The sequence below is a fragment of the Bombina bombina genome, chromosome 7 (genome assembly GCF_027579735.1).
Source record: "Bombina bombina isolate aBomBom1 chromosome 7, aBomBom1.pri, whole genome shotgun sequence".
In the NCBI taxonomy this organism is placed as follows: Eukaryota; Metazoa; Chordata; class Amphibia; order Anura; family Bombinatoridae; genus Bombina; species Bombina bombina.
The window spans coordinates 240,786,687-240,808,210 of record NC_069505.1 but is presented as its reverse complement, the minus strand read 5'-3'; the positions used below and the strand labels follow the sequence as shown (position 1 = coordinate 240,808,210).

At 41.0% G+C, this 21,524-nt stretch overlaps 1 protein-coding gene across 3 annotated transcripts in view; it reads right to left on the bottom strand.

Moving 5' to 3' along the window:
• NR2C2 (nuclear receptor subfamily 2 group C member 2) overlaps positions 1-21,524 on the bottom strand; it is a 456,514-nt gene that overhangs the window by 265,374 nt on the left and 169,616 nt on the right. For all 3 annotated transcript variants that reach the window (XR_008403220.1, XM_053720676.1, XM_053720677.1), the window contains 2 exons: positions 2,128-2,275; positions 1,772-1,865 (listed from right to left, as the gene is read on the bottom strand). Coding sequence is in view for 2 of the 3 variants with exons in the window: in XM_053720676.1 (XP_053576651.1) it covers positions 1,772-1,865; positions 2,128-2,275 (242 nt within the window). In the remaining variant the exon portion in view is untranslated. The remainder of the gene's footprint in view (positions 1-1,771; positions 1,866-2,127; positions 2,276-21,524) is intronic.

The following is a 21,524-nucleotide window of genomic DNA, read 5'->3' as shown; positions in this document are numbered from 1 at the left end:
TTCCAGAAAAACAACCTGCATACTTGCTGAAGTGGAACGAGGAGCTATTTGGTGACTTAGACGCTGAAGATTGGAAACGTTTTTTCCACCTGACTCACTCTTCCTCCACTTCTCTAACTATGTCTGAATTGAATTATAAAATAATTGCCCGTTGGTACTTAACACCTCATCGTCTGCGAATTATCTATCCTGCCGCTTCTTCTAGCTGCTGGAGGAGATGCAGAGACGTAGGTACTATGGCTCATATTTGGTGGTCACAGGTAGAGCAAAATATGAAACACATCTTGGATACAAATATTTCCCTCAACCCACACATTATCCTCCTCAACCACACTCCACGTCTCAACTGTGTATACCGTAAGAAATTACTTCTCATAATGCTAACGTGTGCTAAGAGGTTAATTCCAAGACTATGGAAGACACAAGAGGTACCCACTTTTTCTCGATGGGTCTCAGAAGTAGACCATACCATCTGACTTGAAAGAATGCACTACTGTTATATACTATTCCTATGGGAACAAAGGCTACATAATAATGTATGACAATTTTGAAACTTTGTTATGGCGAACAACTAGAAACAAATGTATTGGATTGCACTATCTTGTTTTACTCTACTTGTCAGGCCATGAGGTATATTTATACCTGTGGATATAGAATGGTCCTGAGAAACTGCGAATAATATAGAATATTTTTACCTCTACCCTTTTCCTGTGTAACCTTTTCACTTCCCCCTGCCCTCCCTGTTCCTTTATTTGTATTTCTTTTATTGTCCAAACCTGTAAATCCCTGAAAAATAGTGGGTCAACGTTCCAATATAAAGTGTATTTCTTTGAAACTGTTTAATTGTTAACAATAGTATATGTTGCACTATTGTGAAATTAATTTACCCAATTAAAAATATTTGAACATCAAAAAAAAAAAAAAAAACATATGGCCCGCACAAGCCGGGTTTTTTAAAACTTGTAATGGCAGTGCTATATGGGATTAAATAACGCTACTTTTGTTCTGTTCATTAATTTCCATATAGCGCTCAAAACTCGTAATCTAGGCGAAAGTTAGCAAAGTCTCCCGAATCAATAATAGACTATTATGCAATATAAAAAATTGTCTTACTGAGAGGTGGTAAAAGTCTGAATAAGTATATGTTTTCTGGCTATGATGTACCTCACATTAGTGTACTACTACTAAAAGTCTGTGGGCTTTGTGAGTGTATGAAATGACCGCACTTACCTCAGATGCACTCAATCTATCATGCAAACTGGCTACAGAAAAGATTGCTTCCGGTAGAGAGCCTTTCCAGTAATTTGTATGTCACAGTAGATTATTACTGTAAGTAGTATCTCAACGCCCCAACAAGAGGCAGATAAGGGATCGTCACCGCAACACTTGTGGCAGGCTTGTGACTATCCCCACAGGTAGTGACTGATTGCAGCTCTCTGAGGGGAACATGGGCCCCAAATCAGGACCCATCTAAAAAACAAAAAACTGTAGTATCTCAATTCCGCACCTTCCTCCTGTAGAGGCAAAGAAAAGAATGAAATACCACAGCGGAGAGAGGGATTAAGTGCTCTTAGAGTTTTGTTTGGGAATCTTTGCCTCGTGCTAATGGCCAAGTGTTTAATCTCAGGAGTAATGACTCGTGGACTCTTCCCACCTTATGAAAGAAATTAGTACACAAAAAGCTATGCAAGGTATTCTCCTCCTGTATTCAACAAAAAAAGACTAATTCATCTTGCTATAAATTATATTGACACAAAGACATGCGAGTTACCCTTGATTCAGCTGGTAGAAGAACAGTGCCATCTTTCCGTATGAGAGGCTGCTGAATATTTACCAACATCCCAGAGTCCAAATGACTGGTTTGTCTAATGAGACACACAAGAATACAAAAGAGATCATGTATATGTTAGATAACACTTTATAAGCTCCCACAGTTATGATACTTCTGTACACCACTACATTTACGGGTTTGCAGCTTGTCCTTTACTGTTTACCAGTTGCTTCTGCATGGCCACTCTAGCACATGAGAAGCCTGCAGGAGCAACAAGTAACTGACATTAGATGATACTGTCAATTACATTACTAGACAACAAAGACTTCTAGAACCATTTGCTATGGAACACTGACCTCCCTCCCTCCTTGTCCGAGACAAATGTTGGCGTAGCTATGAGAGGACTTCGCAAGTCCTTTCGTATGTAGATCTTCTCTGTGGATGCTGCACAGTTTGATGGTTTCTCCCGTTGAATGTCAAATGGCTTCCTCTCACTCTGCACCGCTAAAGCAAAGAAAATCCCAGCACAGCGTCACTAAACAATAATATAGGGACAACTGTTAAGTACTTGCAGCAAGAGTCTAAAAATGTGTAAAAGAATTATCTTAGAAGCCAAAGATTTGTTGAAAAACAAAAAAAGGAGAAGGCAACTAATATAAATCAGATTATCCTGTTTTTTGCATATAGTATCTTATTACCCTAGTATAAAAACACATGCATAAATTAAAATAAGTGTTTTGACACAACCTTGTCACCTTTTCATTTTCAAGAAAACAAAAAAACAATGTGAGATCTGCAGAGGGAAAAAGTTTAGAGAATACACCACACATGGAGAAATTTCAACTATGGATGCAGCACCTGTGTGCTGAGGTTGTATGAAAATAGTAATAGTGTGCCTTTTTCTGATATAAGTTTTTAATCAAGTTTAAATAAAAAAAAAAATTGGACTTTTATACAATCTAATTTTGGTACTGCCTGCAATTTCTTTCTTTTTTGTGGACTGACTAATGAAATTTCAACTACACCCATGGAACACACCAGGTCAGCCTACTAGCAGAGGTGGAGAAACTCATTTTACAATAAGGGAAATAATATGCTTTGAATTTCATATTATAAACATGAATTTATGCTTACCTGAAAAAAGCCCTGTCACTTCAAATGATCCTCAGTCATACATATAGACAAGTAGATTACATAAAATGGAAAAGCAGGAAAGATAAAGTGGGGCAAAAGAAGTGCAAAACAAGTACTGTCAGCACCTAAACAAAAAAGAAAGGGCGGGCTTGTGGACTCAAGATGACAGACCCCTCTGGTGACAATTCTTTTATAGATAAAGACTGATCTTTACTGTTTAAGGTGAAATCAATACATTTAGTACACATTCTCCTATGGGGCTCCACCATGGCTTTTAAACATAATGAACAAGTATCCTCTGTTTCAGACATGTTTATACAGACTAGCAATGAGACTAGCAAGCTTGGAAAACACTTTAAAGCAAGTTAACAAGCAATATAAAAAACGTTACTGTGCCTTTAAGAGAAACAAATTTTGACAAAATTTGAAATAACAGTGAAAAAAGGCAGTTACACTAACGAAATTTTTACAGTGTATGTAACAAGTCAGCAGAGCATTGCACCCACTTGCAAATGGATGATTAACCCCTTAATACCAAAAACGGAATAATAAATGACAAAAACGTTTTTAAAACACAGTCACAACAACTGCCACAGTCTACTGTGGTTGTTACCCTCCTCAAACACGACTTTTAAAGCCTTTAGAGCCCTTCAGAGATGTCCTGTATCATGCAGAAGGAAGCTGAGTGTCTCAGTCTGTAATTCTAGCTGCGCAGAAAAGCGCTAAAATAGCCCCCCCCCCCACTCATATTACAACAGTGGAAAGCCTCAGGAAACTGTTTCTAGGCAAAAATCAAGCCAGCCATGTGGAAAAAAACTAGGCCCCAATAAGTTTTGTCACCAAACATATATAAAAACGATTAACATGCCAGCAAACGTTTTATATTACACTTTTATAAGAGTATGTATCTCTGTTAATAAGCCTGATACCAGTCGCTATCACTGCATTTAAGGCTTAACTTACATTAATCCGGTATCAGCAGCATTTTTCTAGCAAATTCCATCCCTAGAAATATGTTAACTGCACATACCTTATTGCAGGAAAACCTGCACGCCATTCCCCCTCTGAAGTTACCTCACTCCTCAGAATATGTGAGAACGGCAGTGGATCTTAGTTACTTCTGCTAAGATCATAGAAATCACAGGCCGATTCTTCTTCTAATGCTGCCTGAGATGAAACAGTACACTCCGGTACCATTTAAAATAACAAACTTTTGATTGAAGTTAAAAAACTAACTATAATACACCACTCTCCTCTTACTACGTCCATCTTTGTTGAGAGTTGCAAGAGAATGACTGGGTATGGCAGTGAGGGGAGGAGCTATATAGCAGCTCTGCTGTGGGTGATCCTCTTGCAACTTACTGTTGGGAAGGAGAATATCCCACAAGTAATGGATGATCCGTGGATTGGATACACTTAACAAGAGAAATATGTTTAGACCCTTAAAATCTAAAAAGTGGTCTGAAAGTTCCCTCTTTTTTGAGAACCATAACCCGAGTGGGATACAAAATCTAACTGAAAACAATCACTCCCAGGTCTGAGAGGTCTCCTACGCAGTGTAAGAACACCTCTCCTTTTGTCTGATCTGTAGATAATCCTAAAAGCAGGAACCTGCCTCTGGGAGGAAATTTTTTGAATTCCAATTGTATCCCTGGGACACTATTTTCTATTGCCCAGAGATCCTAAACATCTCGAACCCAAAGCTTGAGTAAAGACGGAAAGTCTACCCCCTACAAGATTTGATCCCGCATCTGGGGCATGTCCATCATGCTGTCTTTGATTCAACAGCAGGCTAATTTGAATTCTTTAAGTTTCAAAAGAGATTATTTAATAAAAATTAACATATAACAAACAGTACCGTCACTTTAAATTTTAAAGTGCAACTTTTTTTTTTTTTAAATAACTGACTCACAATAGACAGTGATGAATCAATCTATAACAACGGTATTGTCTGCATAAGTACAACACTTTATTGTAATGAGGATATAAAATGTTGTCTATGTACAGGAGGAACTCTAGTACTACAAATGTTCCTCTATATCACAGCTTGATCTAGCAAAGGAGTCAGACAGCCTGTACTGATGCTGTCTCTTTTTCACATTAATTAGCAGCACATACTGAGTAGACCTGATTTATTTATCACTGATAGTGAAAGTTCCCTCCATTTCCACTGTAGCGCTTTTCTGAAGCGCAAACACTCAGACAGAAAAGTCTCCCTGTGTTTAAGTTTCTTTGTCAGGAAGGAAAGTGCTGAATCAAAAACAACCTTTTAATATTAATATATAATAAACGTTGTTTGTGTAAGTCATGTATGCATATAATACACTTGTCTTAAGGTGCAGCTGCAGACATCGCCCTGATGTCTTTTTTTGCAGATACGTATCGTGACAAAGAGCCTGTCTCATTGTCAGCTACGCAGTACATTCTGCCATACTCAATGTAAAAACACATGAGGCAAACTCCCTGTCGGCTCCATTATTAGCTGAGACCGCAGGAGATGAAACACAACTCACCCAGTACCGGAATACCAACTGCCATAACGTCTCCTAACAGAAAAGGAGAAACTAAGCCCAAGTCCAATGAGGTTTAACTTGATAAAGTACCTAAACATTTTCTGAGATCCTTCCCTCCCCAGAAATAAAGTTAGCACTTTCCTCAACTTCTGCCTGGCAGCAAGGCAGTTCCCAGGTTTAGGAGGTTCTCTCCCTCTCATGGACCTGTAATTAAACGAAAGTCCTGAGTAAAATCCCTCAGTTTTTCAGTGTTAGGGCAGCATCAGTATGAGAGGCGCAGTGATAATTATGTCCCACCAGTTCCCATTGCTCTAAAGCCACCAAAAGCTCTACTGTAGAGACTGATATGGACTACGGCTACACCCTAGAACAAAGCAGCACACACTGGCACTACTTTAAAAACAATAAACTCTTGATTGAAGAATCTAAAACTAAGACCTCACTTTACCACTTCCTATCACTAATGTAGGCAAAGAGAATGACTATGGTGGGAGGGAAGGGAGAAGCTATTTAACAGCTCTACTGTGGTGCTCTTTGCCTCCTCCTGCTGACCAGGAGGTGAATATCCCACAAGTAAGGATGAAATCCGTGGACTCATTGTGTCTTTAAAAAGAAAGAAACTTTAACTGGACAGTACAGAGAGAACCTACAAGCCCCCTAACAACAGCCAATACAGTTCCCACTACAGAGACTTCCAAAGAAAGGCAAAACTTGCAGGTAGATTCAGAATTTAGGGAAATACGACAACTAATCTGTACACTACATGAAAAGCTTTAGAAACAAACAAACCAAGATAACACAAAGAGAACTGTAAGGAAAAAACCTGCATTCTTATAGCCTAAAAGCTTTATTAGCACACCATCTACTGAACACAAGATGAACAGTCTCACAACCAGCAGCTGGAATATACAAGGACTCACTTCAGACAGGGTCTTTAGATCGCTGCTCCATAACTTGTGTTTCTAGCGAGTCTGAAGACTCGCCAGAAACACAGGCCCTCAAGCTCCATCCGGAGCTTGATAAATGGGCCTCAAAATCATAGATCCTGATTTTCAACAAAATATAAGAAGCCATGATATTATCTTGTTATAGGAGACAGCATAATCTTGGCCTATGGACTATTAGGAGTTAATAAACCCTGCAGCAACACAAAAGAAGAAAGGAGAGACACTCTCAGGTGGGTTATTAGTGTGGTACAAAGAGAGTCTCAAACCATTTATCACTCCTGTGAATAGAGGTGCAACACATCTGTGGATACAAATATTAAAGGGACACTGAACCCAAATTTTTTCCTTCGTGATTCAGATAGATCATGGAATTTTAAGCAACTTTCTAATTTACTCCTATTATCAATTTTTCTTGGTTTTCTTGCTATATTTATTTGAAAAAGAAGGCATCTAAGCTTTTTTTGGGGTTCAGTACTCTGGACAGCACTTTTTTTTGGTGGATGAATTTATCCACCAATCAGCAAGGACAACCCAGGTTGTTCACCAAAAATAGGCCGGCATCTAAACTTACATTCTTGCATTTAAAATAAAGATACCAAGAGAATAAAGAAAATTTGATAATAGGAGTAAATTAGAAAGTTGATTAAAATGTCATGCTCTAGCTGAATCATGAAAGAAAAAATTTGGGTACAGTGTCCCTTTAAAGAACCTTGTACATACATCTTTAAATCTCTATCTCTGTGCCATATGCATCCCACCACGGGAATAATCATATTATGACCCAGAATACTTTAATACATTGCGGGGGGAGGTCTTGAACTTCCAAACAAAAGGACAAATTATCATAACTGGAGACATGAATGCTCGCACAGGGAATAAAAAGGGACTATATCTCTAAATAAGGGAACAAACACATACTTGAAATGTTTGTAAAAGAATAGGTCTGTGCATTGTAAAAAGAAAAGTACCAGAAGACAGGCTGGGAAGTTTTACATTCAACTCATCAAGTGGTAAAATTAACTATGTGATCACAGCCCTGGACATCAGACAGATCAATGCCCTGATAGTAAGACCCCAGCCCTACCTATCAGAGCATTACTAAATTTTACTCTTCATCAATAGATCAAAGAAAATCCCAACAGGGAAAGCCAATAAACATCTGTATAGAATGTCCCCAAATTACCTGTGGTCCCAACAAAGTAAAGCAATTTATAAGAACAGCTTGGAAACTGAGGAGATAAAGAATCAAATGAATATGTTCATTAATAGAAGCTACAATTATACTCAATATGGCACAAACAAAGCAACAAATTAACCATAAAGCAGCAAATGAATTCCTTAAACTGTCGGAAGAAAGACACAGAAACAAGAACAATAACAATTATTTGTTTGATAATGATTGTGCAGCCCTAAAGGGAGAGGAAAAACTAAAAAAAAACTTGCATGATTCAGTTAGGGCATGTCATTTTAAAACACTTTAAAATTCACTACTATTTTCAAATGTTCTCTTGATATCCCTTTTTAAAAAAACAAACATAAATTATGCTTACCAGATAATTTCCTTTCCATCTATATGAGGAGAGTCAACAGCTTCATTCCTTACTTGTGGGAATACAGAACCTGGCCACCAGGAGGAGGCAAAGACACCCCAGTCAAAGGCTTAAATACCTCCCCCACTCCCCTCATCCCCCAGTTATTCTGCCGAGGGAACAAGTGACAGTAGGAGAAATATCAGGATATAAAAGGTGCCAGAAGAACAAAAACTGGTAAGCATAATTTATGTTTTCCATCTTAATATGAGGAGAGTCAACGGCTTCATTCCTTACTTGTGGGAAACATATACCCAAGCTCCAGAGGACACTGAATGAAAACGGGAGGGTAAAAGAGAGGCGGACCCTAAACTGAGGGCACCACAGCCTGCAAAACATTTCTCCCAAAAGCTGCTTTAGCCAAAGCAAAAATGTCAAATATGTAAAACCTAGAGAAAGTTTGTAAGGAAGACCAGGTAGCCACCCTACAAACTAATCCATAGAGGCCTCATTCTCAAAAGACCTAAGAGGAAACCACAGCTCTAGATGAATGAGCCTTCATCCTCTGAGGAGGCTTGAGTCCCACCGACTCATAAGCTAAGCGAGTAATGCTCCTCAACCAGAAAAACAAAGAAGCGGACGAGGCATCCTGCCCCTTACGAGTCCCAGAATAAACACCTACAAGGAAAAAGTCTGACAAAACACCCTTGTAGCCTGAAGATAGAACTTCAAGGCCCGAACCTCTTCTCTCGTTCAAAGAGAAGGATTAGAACACAAGGAAGGAACCACAATCTCCAAATTGATGTTACAATCTGAAAAAAAAATCATAGGAAGAAAACCTAACCCAGAACAGCCTTAGCCGCATGAAAAAATAGGTAAGGAAACTCACAATGCAAGGCAGCCATCTCAGAACTCGCGCCGAAGCAATAGGCAGTAGAAAAAGAACCTTCCAAGACAGAAAATCTTAATGTCAACACCACACATAAGCCCAAACGAAGCCTTCTGCAAAACTTGAACAAGATGTAAACTCCCAAGAGGAGCACTAGATCTAAACACAGGCCTGATCTAGTCAAAGCCTGAACCAAAGACTGGACATCTGGAAGGTCTGTGGGCCTCTCGAGCAGTAAAACCGATAGGGCCGAAATCTATCCCCTAAGGGAGTCACAGAAAAGGTCCTTCTCCAGAGTATCCTAGAGAAAAGAAGGATCCTGGAAAACCTGGCCTTATGCCAGGGGAATCCCCACTCTTCATACCAGAAAAAATAGGTCATGCATTATGAAGAGTTTATAGCCACAGCTGGATTTGAACTCTTGACTTTCAGCTTCCAAAGCAGCAAAGTTCACCACTAAGCCATTGTAGGACACCCATACCATAAAAAGTAGGCCCTGCATCCCTTTTGATAGATGCAACGATACACCAGCTTATGAGCTAAAACGAGACTATCAACAATCCTTTCAGAAAAACCTCTCATGGCTAAGACTAAGCATTCAATTTCACGCAGTCAGCCTCAGAGAATCCAGATTGTGATGAACATAAGGACCCTACTCCAGCAAATCCCTGTAACAAGGTCCATGGAGGCGTAGCCCCTAAACAGCAATACAAGTTGTAGATATAAACGGAGCCAACCGTCTCACAGATGCCTGCTCCTGCTAGGATCGGACCATCCACAACAAAGCGTGACATGGCCGAAAGAGAAGAAGGTTAAAAAGAAACCTCTAAAGAATGCTTGATGTCTAGCATATTCTGGATGAAAAGGCCGGAGCCCCACCTGGGTTCAAACCCACCTTCTGCTACAGAAGCGGTAGAGCTAACACTGACACCTTGAAATCTTGATCGTCTTCCCCATTAGATAGAAACATTCAAGCAGGGAATGATGGTAGGGGACATCTGATCCTGAGGAGTACGCTCATAGAGAGGGTCGCTGGCAATGAGCCGAAGTGGGCCTCCGCCCACCATCAAACACAAGACCCTTCCGTTTAGCACAAGGAACTCTCCTTCTCCAAAAGAAGATCTCCCCACTGAGAGGTCCCATCTGGTATGAACCCAGAAGACCAAATCCTCCAAGCAGAATGCTTGCTGAGGAACCAAAGGAATAATTGGAAGAAAATGTCCAACCCACGGACCTCCCTAGGACACACTCTCCCCAAGTAAGCGACAAAGTCAAAACCGCCCCGGAAGAGCTTAAGAGAAAAAATTGTCAGGGCAGGGTGATCTGAACGGAACACTGGGATTGATTTCCCCAACCGGTATACAATGTAAGTCTGTTAAGACAGATACACCAACTCCACGTAGAAGTCTCGGTCTCGGCTGTGTATATCACTCTCCACCCCCGCGTCAATGAAGACCAGAAGGGGGACTGGAGGGCATAACCTGAAGGGTAAATTTTGCAAGATCTCAGGAAAAAAACAAAAGGTCTATCAGCAGGCGAAGGTAAGAAACTCATAGAAGCCGAGACACGGGAACTACAGTAAAATATGTAAGCAGGATACTGCCACCTTAACCCCCAGATCTCAAGAAGGAAACCTAGGATCAGAACAAAGTTCACTGTAAGATATGGCCACTAAGAACGGGATTTGCTCAAAAAGTATGAACCAGGAAAGACACCCTTCTTTCTAACCAAAGGAAGGGAGAACCTTACATTCTCCAGCGAAAAGAAGAACTAATAAGCTCTGCTTCAATATCATAGAACCCAATTAGTATGGGAAGACCCTCCCCCTATTAGGGCATGTACCAACAGTGGAAGAAAATATTCCCACAGTGTGATAGACACCCGGACAATGACTCCAAAGGTCCCTTGTCTTCTCTGACAAGACAATTGCCCTGCAAAGAAGCCTAATTCCGGCCTCTAGGACCCCTAGATCCATATGATCCAGTATCAAGCAACTATCTCAGATAATACCCAAACAGGTCCAGCCTGTTAACTAGGATAGATGGGCCTGCTGTACCTGGACCGGAATCTAGAAGAAAAGAAAGAAGTAGAAAGAAGGAAAAGACCTAACTAGTATCCACAACAGGTCCTGCCTGTCTGTCATCTAAATTCCAGCAAAGCTAGAACTGAATAATCAAATTAAAGAAATTAAGCTCTGAGGCTTAAAATTTCCCTCGAAAATATTGGGGGAACCATCAAAGTCGATAGTATGAAAAATCCCATGTGACGAAACGTCTTTCTAAGAAGAGTTTCTAAAACAATCCAGAGCTAAAAAAAACAAAAAAAAACCTATCCGGAACGGAATAGCAAGTAAAAGAAAAAAGGGAAGCGCCCACAAGTGATAAACTGAAAAGGAGCATTTAAACAAAAACAGGTCCTGCCTGTCATACGACACAACCCCCCATAGAGCTCGGAACTGGGATTCTAAATAAACGATAAAACAAAAAGTAAAACAAGACAACAAGGAATATCATCCTCCACTCGTCTTAGTTAAGATCGTTATCTAATTTAGAGGACTGAGATTCAACTGACGGAGTAGTACTGGAAACCTCTAACATCGCCAAAACCTCTCTCAGAAGTAAACGCAGGCGTGCCAATCCAAATCTAAATGCTAAGCCCTCCGCAGTCAGAGAACACAAGTCAGCAGACTCCGACCCTGGAGGTTCTCCCTCTGAAGCCTCAGAGGGAACCGCTTTCCCAGAGGACTGATCGGACACCATCTTTATTTTACACGAATGTCCTTGGGCAGGAGAGCCTGGATTAACCCTTTGCTTGCGCATATCAGGAATTAGAGATGGCCCTGCAGAACTGTGTAGTAACCTCTGGTGGAAACAAACCCCTACAGGCGGAGGATCGGAACTCGGGAAAACTGCAAAAAACTGCAGAATCAAGGGAACACACCTCACTGGACAAAGGCGGATGGCTCAGTGGTCTCTAACATCTCAGCATTGGTTGATGAGAACACTCTATTGCGGCATACGGAACATAATTGATAGGGCTGGATTACCCGGGCCTCCTTTTGTATCGGAGGGATCCCCCTCTAAATTACCAGAATCCTCCATAACTCGTCTATATCAAATTATAGAAAGGAAAAACAACTGACACCTTATACCCCCAATGGCTGGGGCACTCACCACCTCCTATGACCCAGACAGATAAAGAAGATGCTCCCAGACACCGACGCCGCTCCGTGAATATCCAACAGCAGAGATAAGTCACATGACCGGAAGAGAGAGGAAACTACACAGCAAGTAAAAGGTGCATGTTTCCCTCTGCCTACAACATAAGATGCAAGTAGCTGCAGCTGGTTTCAAACTCAAGCAGTTTGTGAGTTAGCCTGTTCTAGCTACACAAGCAAAGAAAACCAAATGCCAAATTTTAAGTATTTCAACAAAATTAGCCCAAAGAGGAAAAACATCCCAATAAAAGGAAGATTAACCCCTAGTCTCAACATACATAATGTGCCTGCCCACTGCCAAAGAAAATCTTGTATAAAGGATTTTAAAAATTTGCCCATCTACTGCATATGACATAGAAACATAGGAATATAGAATTTGACGGTAGATAAGAACCAAAAAGGCCCATCAAGTCTACCCATATTACATGTTACTTCTTCCTATGTTACTTCTTCCTTAGGATAGATTTATGCATTTCCCAGGCATTTTTTAATTCCTTTACAGTCTTTGGCCTAGATTTAGAGTTCGGCGGTAGCCGTCAAAACCAGCGTTAGAGGCTCCTAACGCTGGTTTTGGCCGCCCGCTGGTATTTGGAGTCAGTCAGGAAAGGGTCTAACGCTCACTTTTCAGCCGCGACTTTTCCATACCGCAGATCCCCCTACGCCATTTGCGTAGCCTATCTTTTCAATGGGATCTTCCTAACGCTGGTATTTAGAGTCGTTTCTGCAGTGAGCGTTAGAGCTCTAACGACAAAATTCCAGCCGCCTGAAAATAGCAGGAGTTAAGAGCTTTCTGGCTAACGCCGGTTTATAAAGCTCTTAACTACTGTACCCTAAAGTACACTAACACCCATAAACTACCTATGTACCCCTAAACCGAGGTCCCCCCACATCGCCGCCACTCGATTAAAATTTTTAACCCCTAATCTGCCGACCGCCACCTACGTTATCCTTATGTACCCCTAATCTGCTGCCCCTAACCCCGCCGACCCCTATATTATATTTATTAACCCCTAACCTGCCCCCCACAACGTCGCCGCAAGCTACTTAAAATAATTAACCCCTAATCTTCCGACCGCAAATCGCCGCCACCTACGTTATCCCTATGTACCCCTAATCTGATACCCCTAACATCGCCGACCCCTACATAATATTTATTAACCCCTAATCTGCCCCCCTCAACGTCGCCGACACCTAACTTCAATTATTAACCCCTAATCTGCCGACCGGAGCTCACCGCTATTCTAATAAATGTATTAACCCCTAAAGCTAAGTCTAACCCTAACACTAACACCCCCCTAAGTTAAATATAAGTTTTATCTAACGAAATTAATTAACTCTTATTAAATAACTTATTCCTATTTAAAGCTAAATACTTACCTGTAAAATAAATCCTAATATAGCTACAATATAAATTATTATTATATTATAGCTATTTTAGGATTAATATTTATTTTACAGGCAACTTTGTAATTATTTTAACCAGGTACAATAGCTATTAAATAGTTAAGAACTATTTAATAGTTACCTAGTTAAAATAATAACAAATTTACCTGTAAAATAAATCCTAACCTAAGATATAATTAAACCTAACACTACCCTATCAATAAAAAAATTAAATAAACTACCTACAATTAACCTAACACTACACTATCAATAAATTAATGAAACACAATTCCTACAAATAAATACAATTAAATAAACTAGCTAAAGTACAAAAAATAAAAAAGAACTAAGTTACAGAAAATAAAAAAATATTTACAAACATAATAAAAATATTACAACAATTTTAAACTAATTACACCTACTCTAAGCCCCATAATAAAATAACAAAGCCCCCCAAAATAAAAAATTCCCTACCCTATTCTAAATTAAAAATGTTACAAGCTCTTTTACCTTACCAGCCCTGAACAGGGCCCTTTGCGGGGCATGCCCCAAGAATTTCAGCTCTTTTGCCTGTAAAAAAAACCATACAATACCCCCCCCCCAACATTACAACCCACCACCCACATACCCCTAATCTAACCCAAACCCCCCTTAAATAAACCTAACACTAATCCCCTGAAGATCTTCCTACCTTGTCTTCACCATCCAGGTATCACCGATCCGTCCTGGCTCCAAGATCTTCATCCAACCCAAGCGGGGGTTGGCGATCCATAATCCGGTGCTCCAAAGGCTTCCTCCTATCCGGCAAGAAGAGGACATCCGGACCGGCAAACATCTTCTCCAAGCGGCATCTTCGATCTTCTTCCATCCGGTGCGGAGCGGGTCCATCTTGAAGCAGGCGACGCGGATCCATCCTCTTCTTCCGATGTCTCCCGACTAATGACGGTTCCTTTAAGGGACGTCATCCAAGATGGCGTCCCTCGAATTCCGATTGGCTGATAGGATTCTATCAGCCAATCGGAATTAAGGTAGGAATTTTCTGATTGGCTGATGGAATCAGCCAATCAGAATCAAGTTCAATCCGATTGGCTGATCCAATCAGCCAATCAGATTGAGCTCGCATTCTATTGGCTGTTCCGATCAGCCAATAGAATGCGAGCTCAATCTGATTGGCTGATGGGATCGGCCAATCGGATTGAACTTGATTCTGATTGGCTGATTCCATCAGCCAATCAGAAAATTCCTACCTTAATTCCGATTGGCTGATAGAATCCTATCAGCCAATCGGAATTCGAGGGACGCCATCTTGGATGACGTCCCTTAAAGGAACCGTCATTCGTCGTCTAGTCGTCGGAAGAAGAGGATGGATCCGCGCTGGAGATCTTCAAGATGGAGCCGGTCGTCATCGGATGGAAGAACATAGAAGATGCCGCTTGGAGAAGATGTTTGCCGGTCCGGATGTCCTCTTCTTGCCGGATAGGAGGAAGCCTTTGGAGCACCGGATTATGGATCTCCAACCCCCGCTTGGGTTGGATGAAGATCTTGGAGCCAGGACGGATCGGTGATACCTGGATGGTGAAGACAAGGTAGGAAGATCTTCAGGGGATTAGTGTTAGGTTTATTTAAGGGGGGTTTGGGTTAGATTAGGGGTATGTGGGTGGTGGGTTGTAATGTTGGGGGGGGGGGGGTATTGTATGTTTTTTTTTACAGGCAAAAGAGCTGAAATTCTTGGGGCATGCCCCGCAAAGGGCCCTGTTCAGGGCTGGTAAGGTAAAAGAGCTTGTAACTTTTTTAATTTAGAATAGGGTAGGGAATTTTTTATTTTGGGGGGCTTTGTTATTTTATTATGGGGCTTAGAGTAGGTGTAATTAGTTTAAAATTGTTGTAATATTTTTCTTATGTTTGTAAATATTTTTTTTATTTTCTGTAACTTAGTTCTTTTTTATTTTTTGTACTTTAGCTAGTTTATTTAATTGTATTTATTTGTAGGAATTGTGTTTAATTAATTTATTGATAGTGTAGTGTAGGTAATTGTAGGTAGTTTATTTAATTATTTTATTGATAGGGTAGTGTTAGGTTTAATTATATCTTAGGTTAGGATTTATTTTACAGGTAAATTTGTTATTATTTTAACTAGGTAACTATTAAATAGTTCTTAACTATTTAATAGCTATTGTACCTGGTTAAAATAATTACAAAGTTGCCTGTAAAATAAATATTAATCCTAAAATAGCTATAATATAATTATAATTTATATTGTAGCTATATTAGGATTTATTTTACAGGTAAGTATTTAGCTTTAAATAGGAATCATTTATTTAATAAGAGTTAATTTATTTCGTTAGATAAAACTTATATTTAACTTAGGGGGGTGTTAGTGTTAGGGTTAGACTTAGCTTTAGGGGTTAATACATTTATTAGAATAGCGGTGAGCTCCGATCGGAAGTTTAGGGGTTAATAATTGAAGGTAGGTGTCGGCGATGTTAGGGAGGGCAGATTAGGGGTTAATACTATTTATGATAGGGTTAGTGAGGCGGATTAGGGGTTAATAACTTTATTATAGTAGCGCTCAGGTCCGCTCGGCAGATTAGGGGTTAATAAGTGTAGGTAGGTGTCGGCGACGTTGTGGGGGGCAGATTAGGGGTTAATAAATATAATATAGAGGTCGGCGATGTTAGGGCAGCAGATTAGGGGTACATAGGGATAACGTAGGTTGCGGCGGTTTACGGAGCGGCAGATTAGGGGTTAAAAATAATATACAGGAGTCAGCGATAGCGGGGGCGGCAGATTAGGGGTTAATACGTGTAAGGGTAGGGGTGTTTAGACTCGGGGTACATGTTAGGGTGTTAGGTGCAGACGTAGGAAGTGTTTCCCCATAGGAAACAATGGGGCTGCGTTAGGAGCTGAACGCTGCTTTTTTGCAGGTGTTAGGTTTTTTTTCAGCTCAAACAGCCCCATTGTTTCCTATGGGGGAATCGTGCACGAGCACGTTTTTGAGGCCGGCCGCGTCCGTAAGCAACTCTGGTATCGAGAGTTGCATTTGCGGTAAAAATGCTCTACGCTCCTTTTTTGGAGCCTAACGCAGCATTTGTTTTAACTCTCGATACCAGAGTTAAATTTATGGTGCGGCCAGAGAAAAGCCCGCGGAGCGTTAACAGCCCTTCTACCGCCAAACTCCAAATCTAGGCCTTAGTGTTTACCAACTCAAATGGAAGTTTGTTCCATGAATCCACCACCCTTTCTGTAATCAAATGCTTCCTCAAATTTCTCCTGAATCTACTACCCTCTAACTTTAGATTGTGACCCCTTGTTTTAGCATATATTTTTTTGTGAAAATTGCTTTCAGCTTTTTTTATTAAGTCCCTTTATATATTTGAAGGTTTCTATCATGTCACCTCTTTCCCTTCTATCCTCTAAACTATACATATTTAGATCATACAGTCTTTCTTTGTACATTTTATATTTTAGACCATGTACCATTTTAGTAGCCCTCCTTTGGACAGCTTCTAGTTTATTTATATCTTTCTGAAGATATGGTCTCCAGAACTGTACACAGTATTCCAGATTTGGTCTAACTAATGATCTGTAAAGTGGCATAAGAACCTTGCTATTTCTGCTACTAATACCTCTTCCAATGCAACCAAGTATTCAACTGGCCTCTAGTTTTTTTTAACATCACAGTTCATTTGATCAACCCCTCCTGGAACATCTACCCTGTTACAAATTTTTGTATCATTAGCAAACAAGCAAACCTTCCCCTTAAGCCCACTTCCAATATCACTTATGAACATGTTAAACAAAACAGGCCCAAGAACTGACCCTTGGGGAACACCACTCGTAACTGATGCCTCATTTGAATGTACTCCATTAATTGAAACCCTCTGTCGTTTATCCTTAAAGGGACATTAAACACTTTGAGATGGTAATATAAAATGATAAATTGTATATAATAAAACAACTGCAATATACTTTTATTATTTACTTTGTCCTCTTTGCCTGTAATTCCATTCTGAAATTGTGAGCTTTTCAGTTCCTGCTAGAAATGGAAGTGCAGAACACTGTTAAATCCAGCACAACCATTGGCTGCACACTCTAGTAGCCTATTTATAACTGACCCTAATTGGCCACTGCAGAGAAGGTAAAACAAGTTACAACATGGCAGCTCCCAGTGTTTTATAGACACTAAAACTTTACACTTATTTTGTCACTTTTTAAACAACTAATGAAACTTTAAAAAATACATCTACATGTTAGTCATGGACTAATCTTTTCTTTGAATGCATCATTCTATCTAGCATGTATTTAGTGTTTAATGTCCCTTTAAGTCAGCATTCTACCCACTTGACAATCTTAGCATCTATTCCAAGGCAATACATTAAAATGCTTTGCTAAAGTCTAGATATGCAACATTTGCGGCTCCTCCCTGATCTATTATTTTAGTTAGCCTATATTCTTCTGAAGTGCAAGTCTCCAAGACAAAAGCACTGGAAGACAGCTCACAAGGCGTGAAAGGACACATACTCCTTACAGAGACCTGTAGAAAAAGAAAGAACAGAGTAACCAACTCTGGCTTTCTGTATCATGGGCAGCAATGTGTTAGGAAACTAAGAAAGGACTACCTCACAACTTCCAAACTGCTTAAAAGCCACCACTACTCTACTGAAGAGATTGATGTGGACTCAGCAAAACCCAAATCCTTGCTTGCAGGGAAAAGTACCCGAAAAAGAAATTAATTTCTTCAGACACCAAACATCACCTCCTCCATCGACAGAGGCCAAGAGACTAACTGGGGATTATGGGTAGGGGAGTGACACTTAACAGCTTTGCTGTGGTGCTCTTTGCCTCCTCCTGCTGGCCAATAGTGATATTCCCACTAGTAATTGATTGACATTGTGGACTCTCCATATCTTAGGAAAGAAATTACATTTTTAGTATAGAACTAATAAATTACTTGAAAGCCACTTTGAAAATCGTATAAATATAATGTAAAAAAAATGGCACCTGTCACTTTAACAAAAACCTCTGAGTGCCTGAGGCTCCTATCGTACCAGGAGTCAAATAACCCACTAGAGTTTAACTCTCCAGAAGAGATTAGATGCACAAGCTTAGGCCGGCAAACCGATCATCAGAAAAGCTAGCCGCAGCAGTCCAGGCTCAATAGCTGACTAAACTCTGCTCTTCATACACACGGAAGAGCGGAGAGTCACGTGAGCAGACTGAAAGAAAAAAGAAACTGCGCCACAAGTCACAGATAAAAACGGCACGTATTTCAAAACGGCTTAAATTAAAGGGCCTTAAAACTCATACGCTAAATCACTTGAAACTGATGCAGTATAACTGTAAAAAGCTGACAGGAAAATATCACCTGAGCGTCTCTATGTAAAAAAGGAAGATATTTTACCTCACAATTTCCTCAGCTCACCAGAGTAAGTTCTGCGTAAAAAGTTATACTTCAGTTGCTGCCCAGCGAATTATCCTTGAGACTTCTAACATCGCTAGGGAACTCCTGGTTCCCCCTTGATGGTTGATGTAAGCCACAGTCGTGATGTTGTCCGACTGAAATCTGATGAACCTCAGTGTTGCTAACTGAGGCCAAGCAAGAAGAGCATTGAATATTGCTCTTAACTCCAGAATATTTATTGGGAGGAGTTTCTCCTCCTGAGTCCACGATCCCTGAGCCTTCAGGGAGTTCCAGACTGCGCCCCAACCTAGAAGGCTGGCATCTGTTGTTACAATCGTCCAATCTGGCCTGCGAAAGGTCATGCCCTTGGACAGATGGACCCGAGAAAGCCACCAGAGAAGAGAATCTCTGGTCTCTTGATCCAGATTTAGTAGAGGGGACAAATCTGAGTAATCCCCATTCCACTGACTTAGCATGCATAATTGCAGCGGTCTGAGATGCAGGCGCGCAAATGGCACTATGTCCATTGCCGCTAGCATTAAGCCGATTACTTCCATGCACTGAGCCACTGACGGGCGTGGAATGGAATGAAGGACACGGCAAGCATTTAGAAGTTTTGATAACCTGGACTCCGTCAGGTAAATTTTCATCTCTACAGAATCTATAAGAGTCCCTAGGAAGGAGACTCTTGTGAGTGGTAATAGAGAACTCTTTTCCACGTTCACCTTCCACCCATGCGACCTCAAAAATGCCAGAACTATCTCTGTATGAGACTTGGCAATTTGAAAACTTGACCCTTGTATCAGAATGTCGTCTAGATACGGAGCCACCGCTATGCCTCGCGGTCTTAGAACCGCCAGAAGTGAGCCCAGAACCTTTGTAAAAATTCTCGGGGCCGTAGCTAACCCGAAGGGAAGAGCTACAAACTGGTAATGCCTGTCTAGAAAGGCAAATCTTAGGTACCGATAATGATCTTTGTGAATCGGTATGTGAAGGTAGGCATCCTTTAAGTCCACTGTGGTCATGTACTGACCCTCTTGGATCATGGGTAGGATGGTTCGAATAGTTTCCATTTTGAATGATGGAACTCTTAGGAATTTGTTTAAGATCTTTAGGTCCAAGATTGGTCTGAAGGTTCCCTCTTTCTTGGGAACCACAAACAGATTTGAGTAAAATCCTTGCCCCTGTTCCGTCCGCGGAACAGGGTGGATCACCCCCATTACTAGGAGGTCTTGTACACAGCGTAGGAATGCCTCTTTCTTTATCTGGTTTTCTGATAACCTTGATAGATGGAATCTCCCTCGAGGAGGAGAAGCTTTGAAGTCCAGAAGATATCCCTGAGATATGATCTCCAACGCCCAGGGATCCTGGACATCTCTTGACCACGCCTGGGCGAAGAGAGAAAGTCTGCCCCCCACTAGATCCGTTTCCGGATAGGGGGCCATCCCTTCATGCTGTCTTAGGGGCAGTAGTAGGTTTTCTGGCCTGCTTGCCCTTGTTCCAGGACTGGTTAATTTTCCAGGCCTGTCTGTAACGAGCAACAGTTCCTTCCTGTTTTGGAGCGGAGGAAGTTGATGCTGCTCCTGCCTTGAAGTTTGAAAGGCACGAAAATTAGACTGTTTGGCCTTTGATTTGGCCCTGTCCTGAGGAAGAGTATGACCCTTACCTCCAGTAATGTCAGCGATAATTTCTTTCAAGCCGGGCCCGAATAAGGTCTGCCCCTTGAAAGGAATATTAAGCAATTTAGATTTAGAAGTCACGTCAGCTGACCAGGATTTAAGCCATAGCGCTTTGCGCGCCTGGATGGCGAATCCGGAGTTCTTAGCCGTTAGTTTAGTTAAATGTACAATGGCATCAGAAACAAATGCATTAGCTAGCTTAAGTGCTGTGAATGTGAATGGCCTCTTCTAGAGACTCAAACCAGAATGCCGCAGCAGCAGTGACAGGCGCAATGCATACAAGGGGCTGTAAGATAAAACCTTGTTGAACAAACATTTTCTTAAGGTAACCTTCTAATTTTTTATCCATTGGATCCGAAAAAGCACAACTATCCTCCACCGGGATAGTGGTACGCTTAGCTAAAGTAGAAACTGCTCCCTCCACCTTAGGGACCGTCTGCCATAAGTCCCGTGTAGTGGCGTCTATTGGAAACATTTTTCTAAATATAGGAGGTGGGGAAAAGGGCACACCGGGTCTATCCCACTCCTTGCTAATAATTTCTGTAAGCCTTTTAGGTATAGGAAAAACGTCATTACACACCGGCACCGCATAGTATCTATCCAGCCTACATAATTTCTCTGGAATTGCAACTGTGTTACAGTCATTCAGAGCCGCTAAAACCTCCCCTAGCAATACACGGAGGTTCTCAAGCTTAAATTTAAAATTAGAGATCTCTGAATCTGGTTTCCCTGTATCAGATCCATCACCCACAGAATGAAGCTCTCCGTCCTCATGTTCTGCAAACTGTGACGCAGTATCGGACATGGCTCTCACAGCACCAGCGCGCTCTGTCCTTATCCCAGAGCTATCGCGCTTGCCTCTTAATTCTGGCAATTTAGATAATACTTCTGTCAGGGTATTATTCATAATAGTAGCCATGTCCTGTAAAGTGATTGCTATGGGCGTCTCTGATGTACTTGGCGCCACAATATCACGCGCCTAATGAGCGGGAGGCGAAGGTACTGACACGTGAGGAGAGTTAGTCGGCATAACTTCCCCCTCGTTGTTTGGTGATAATTAT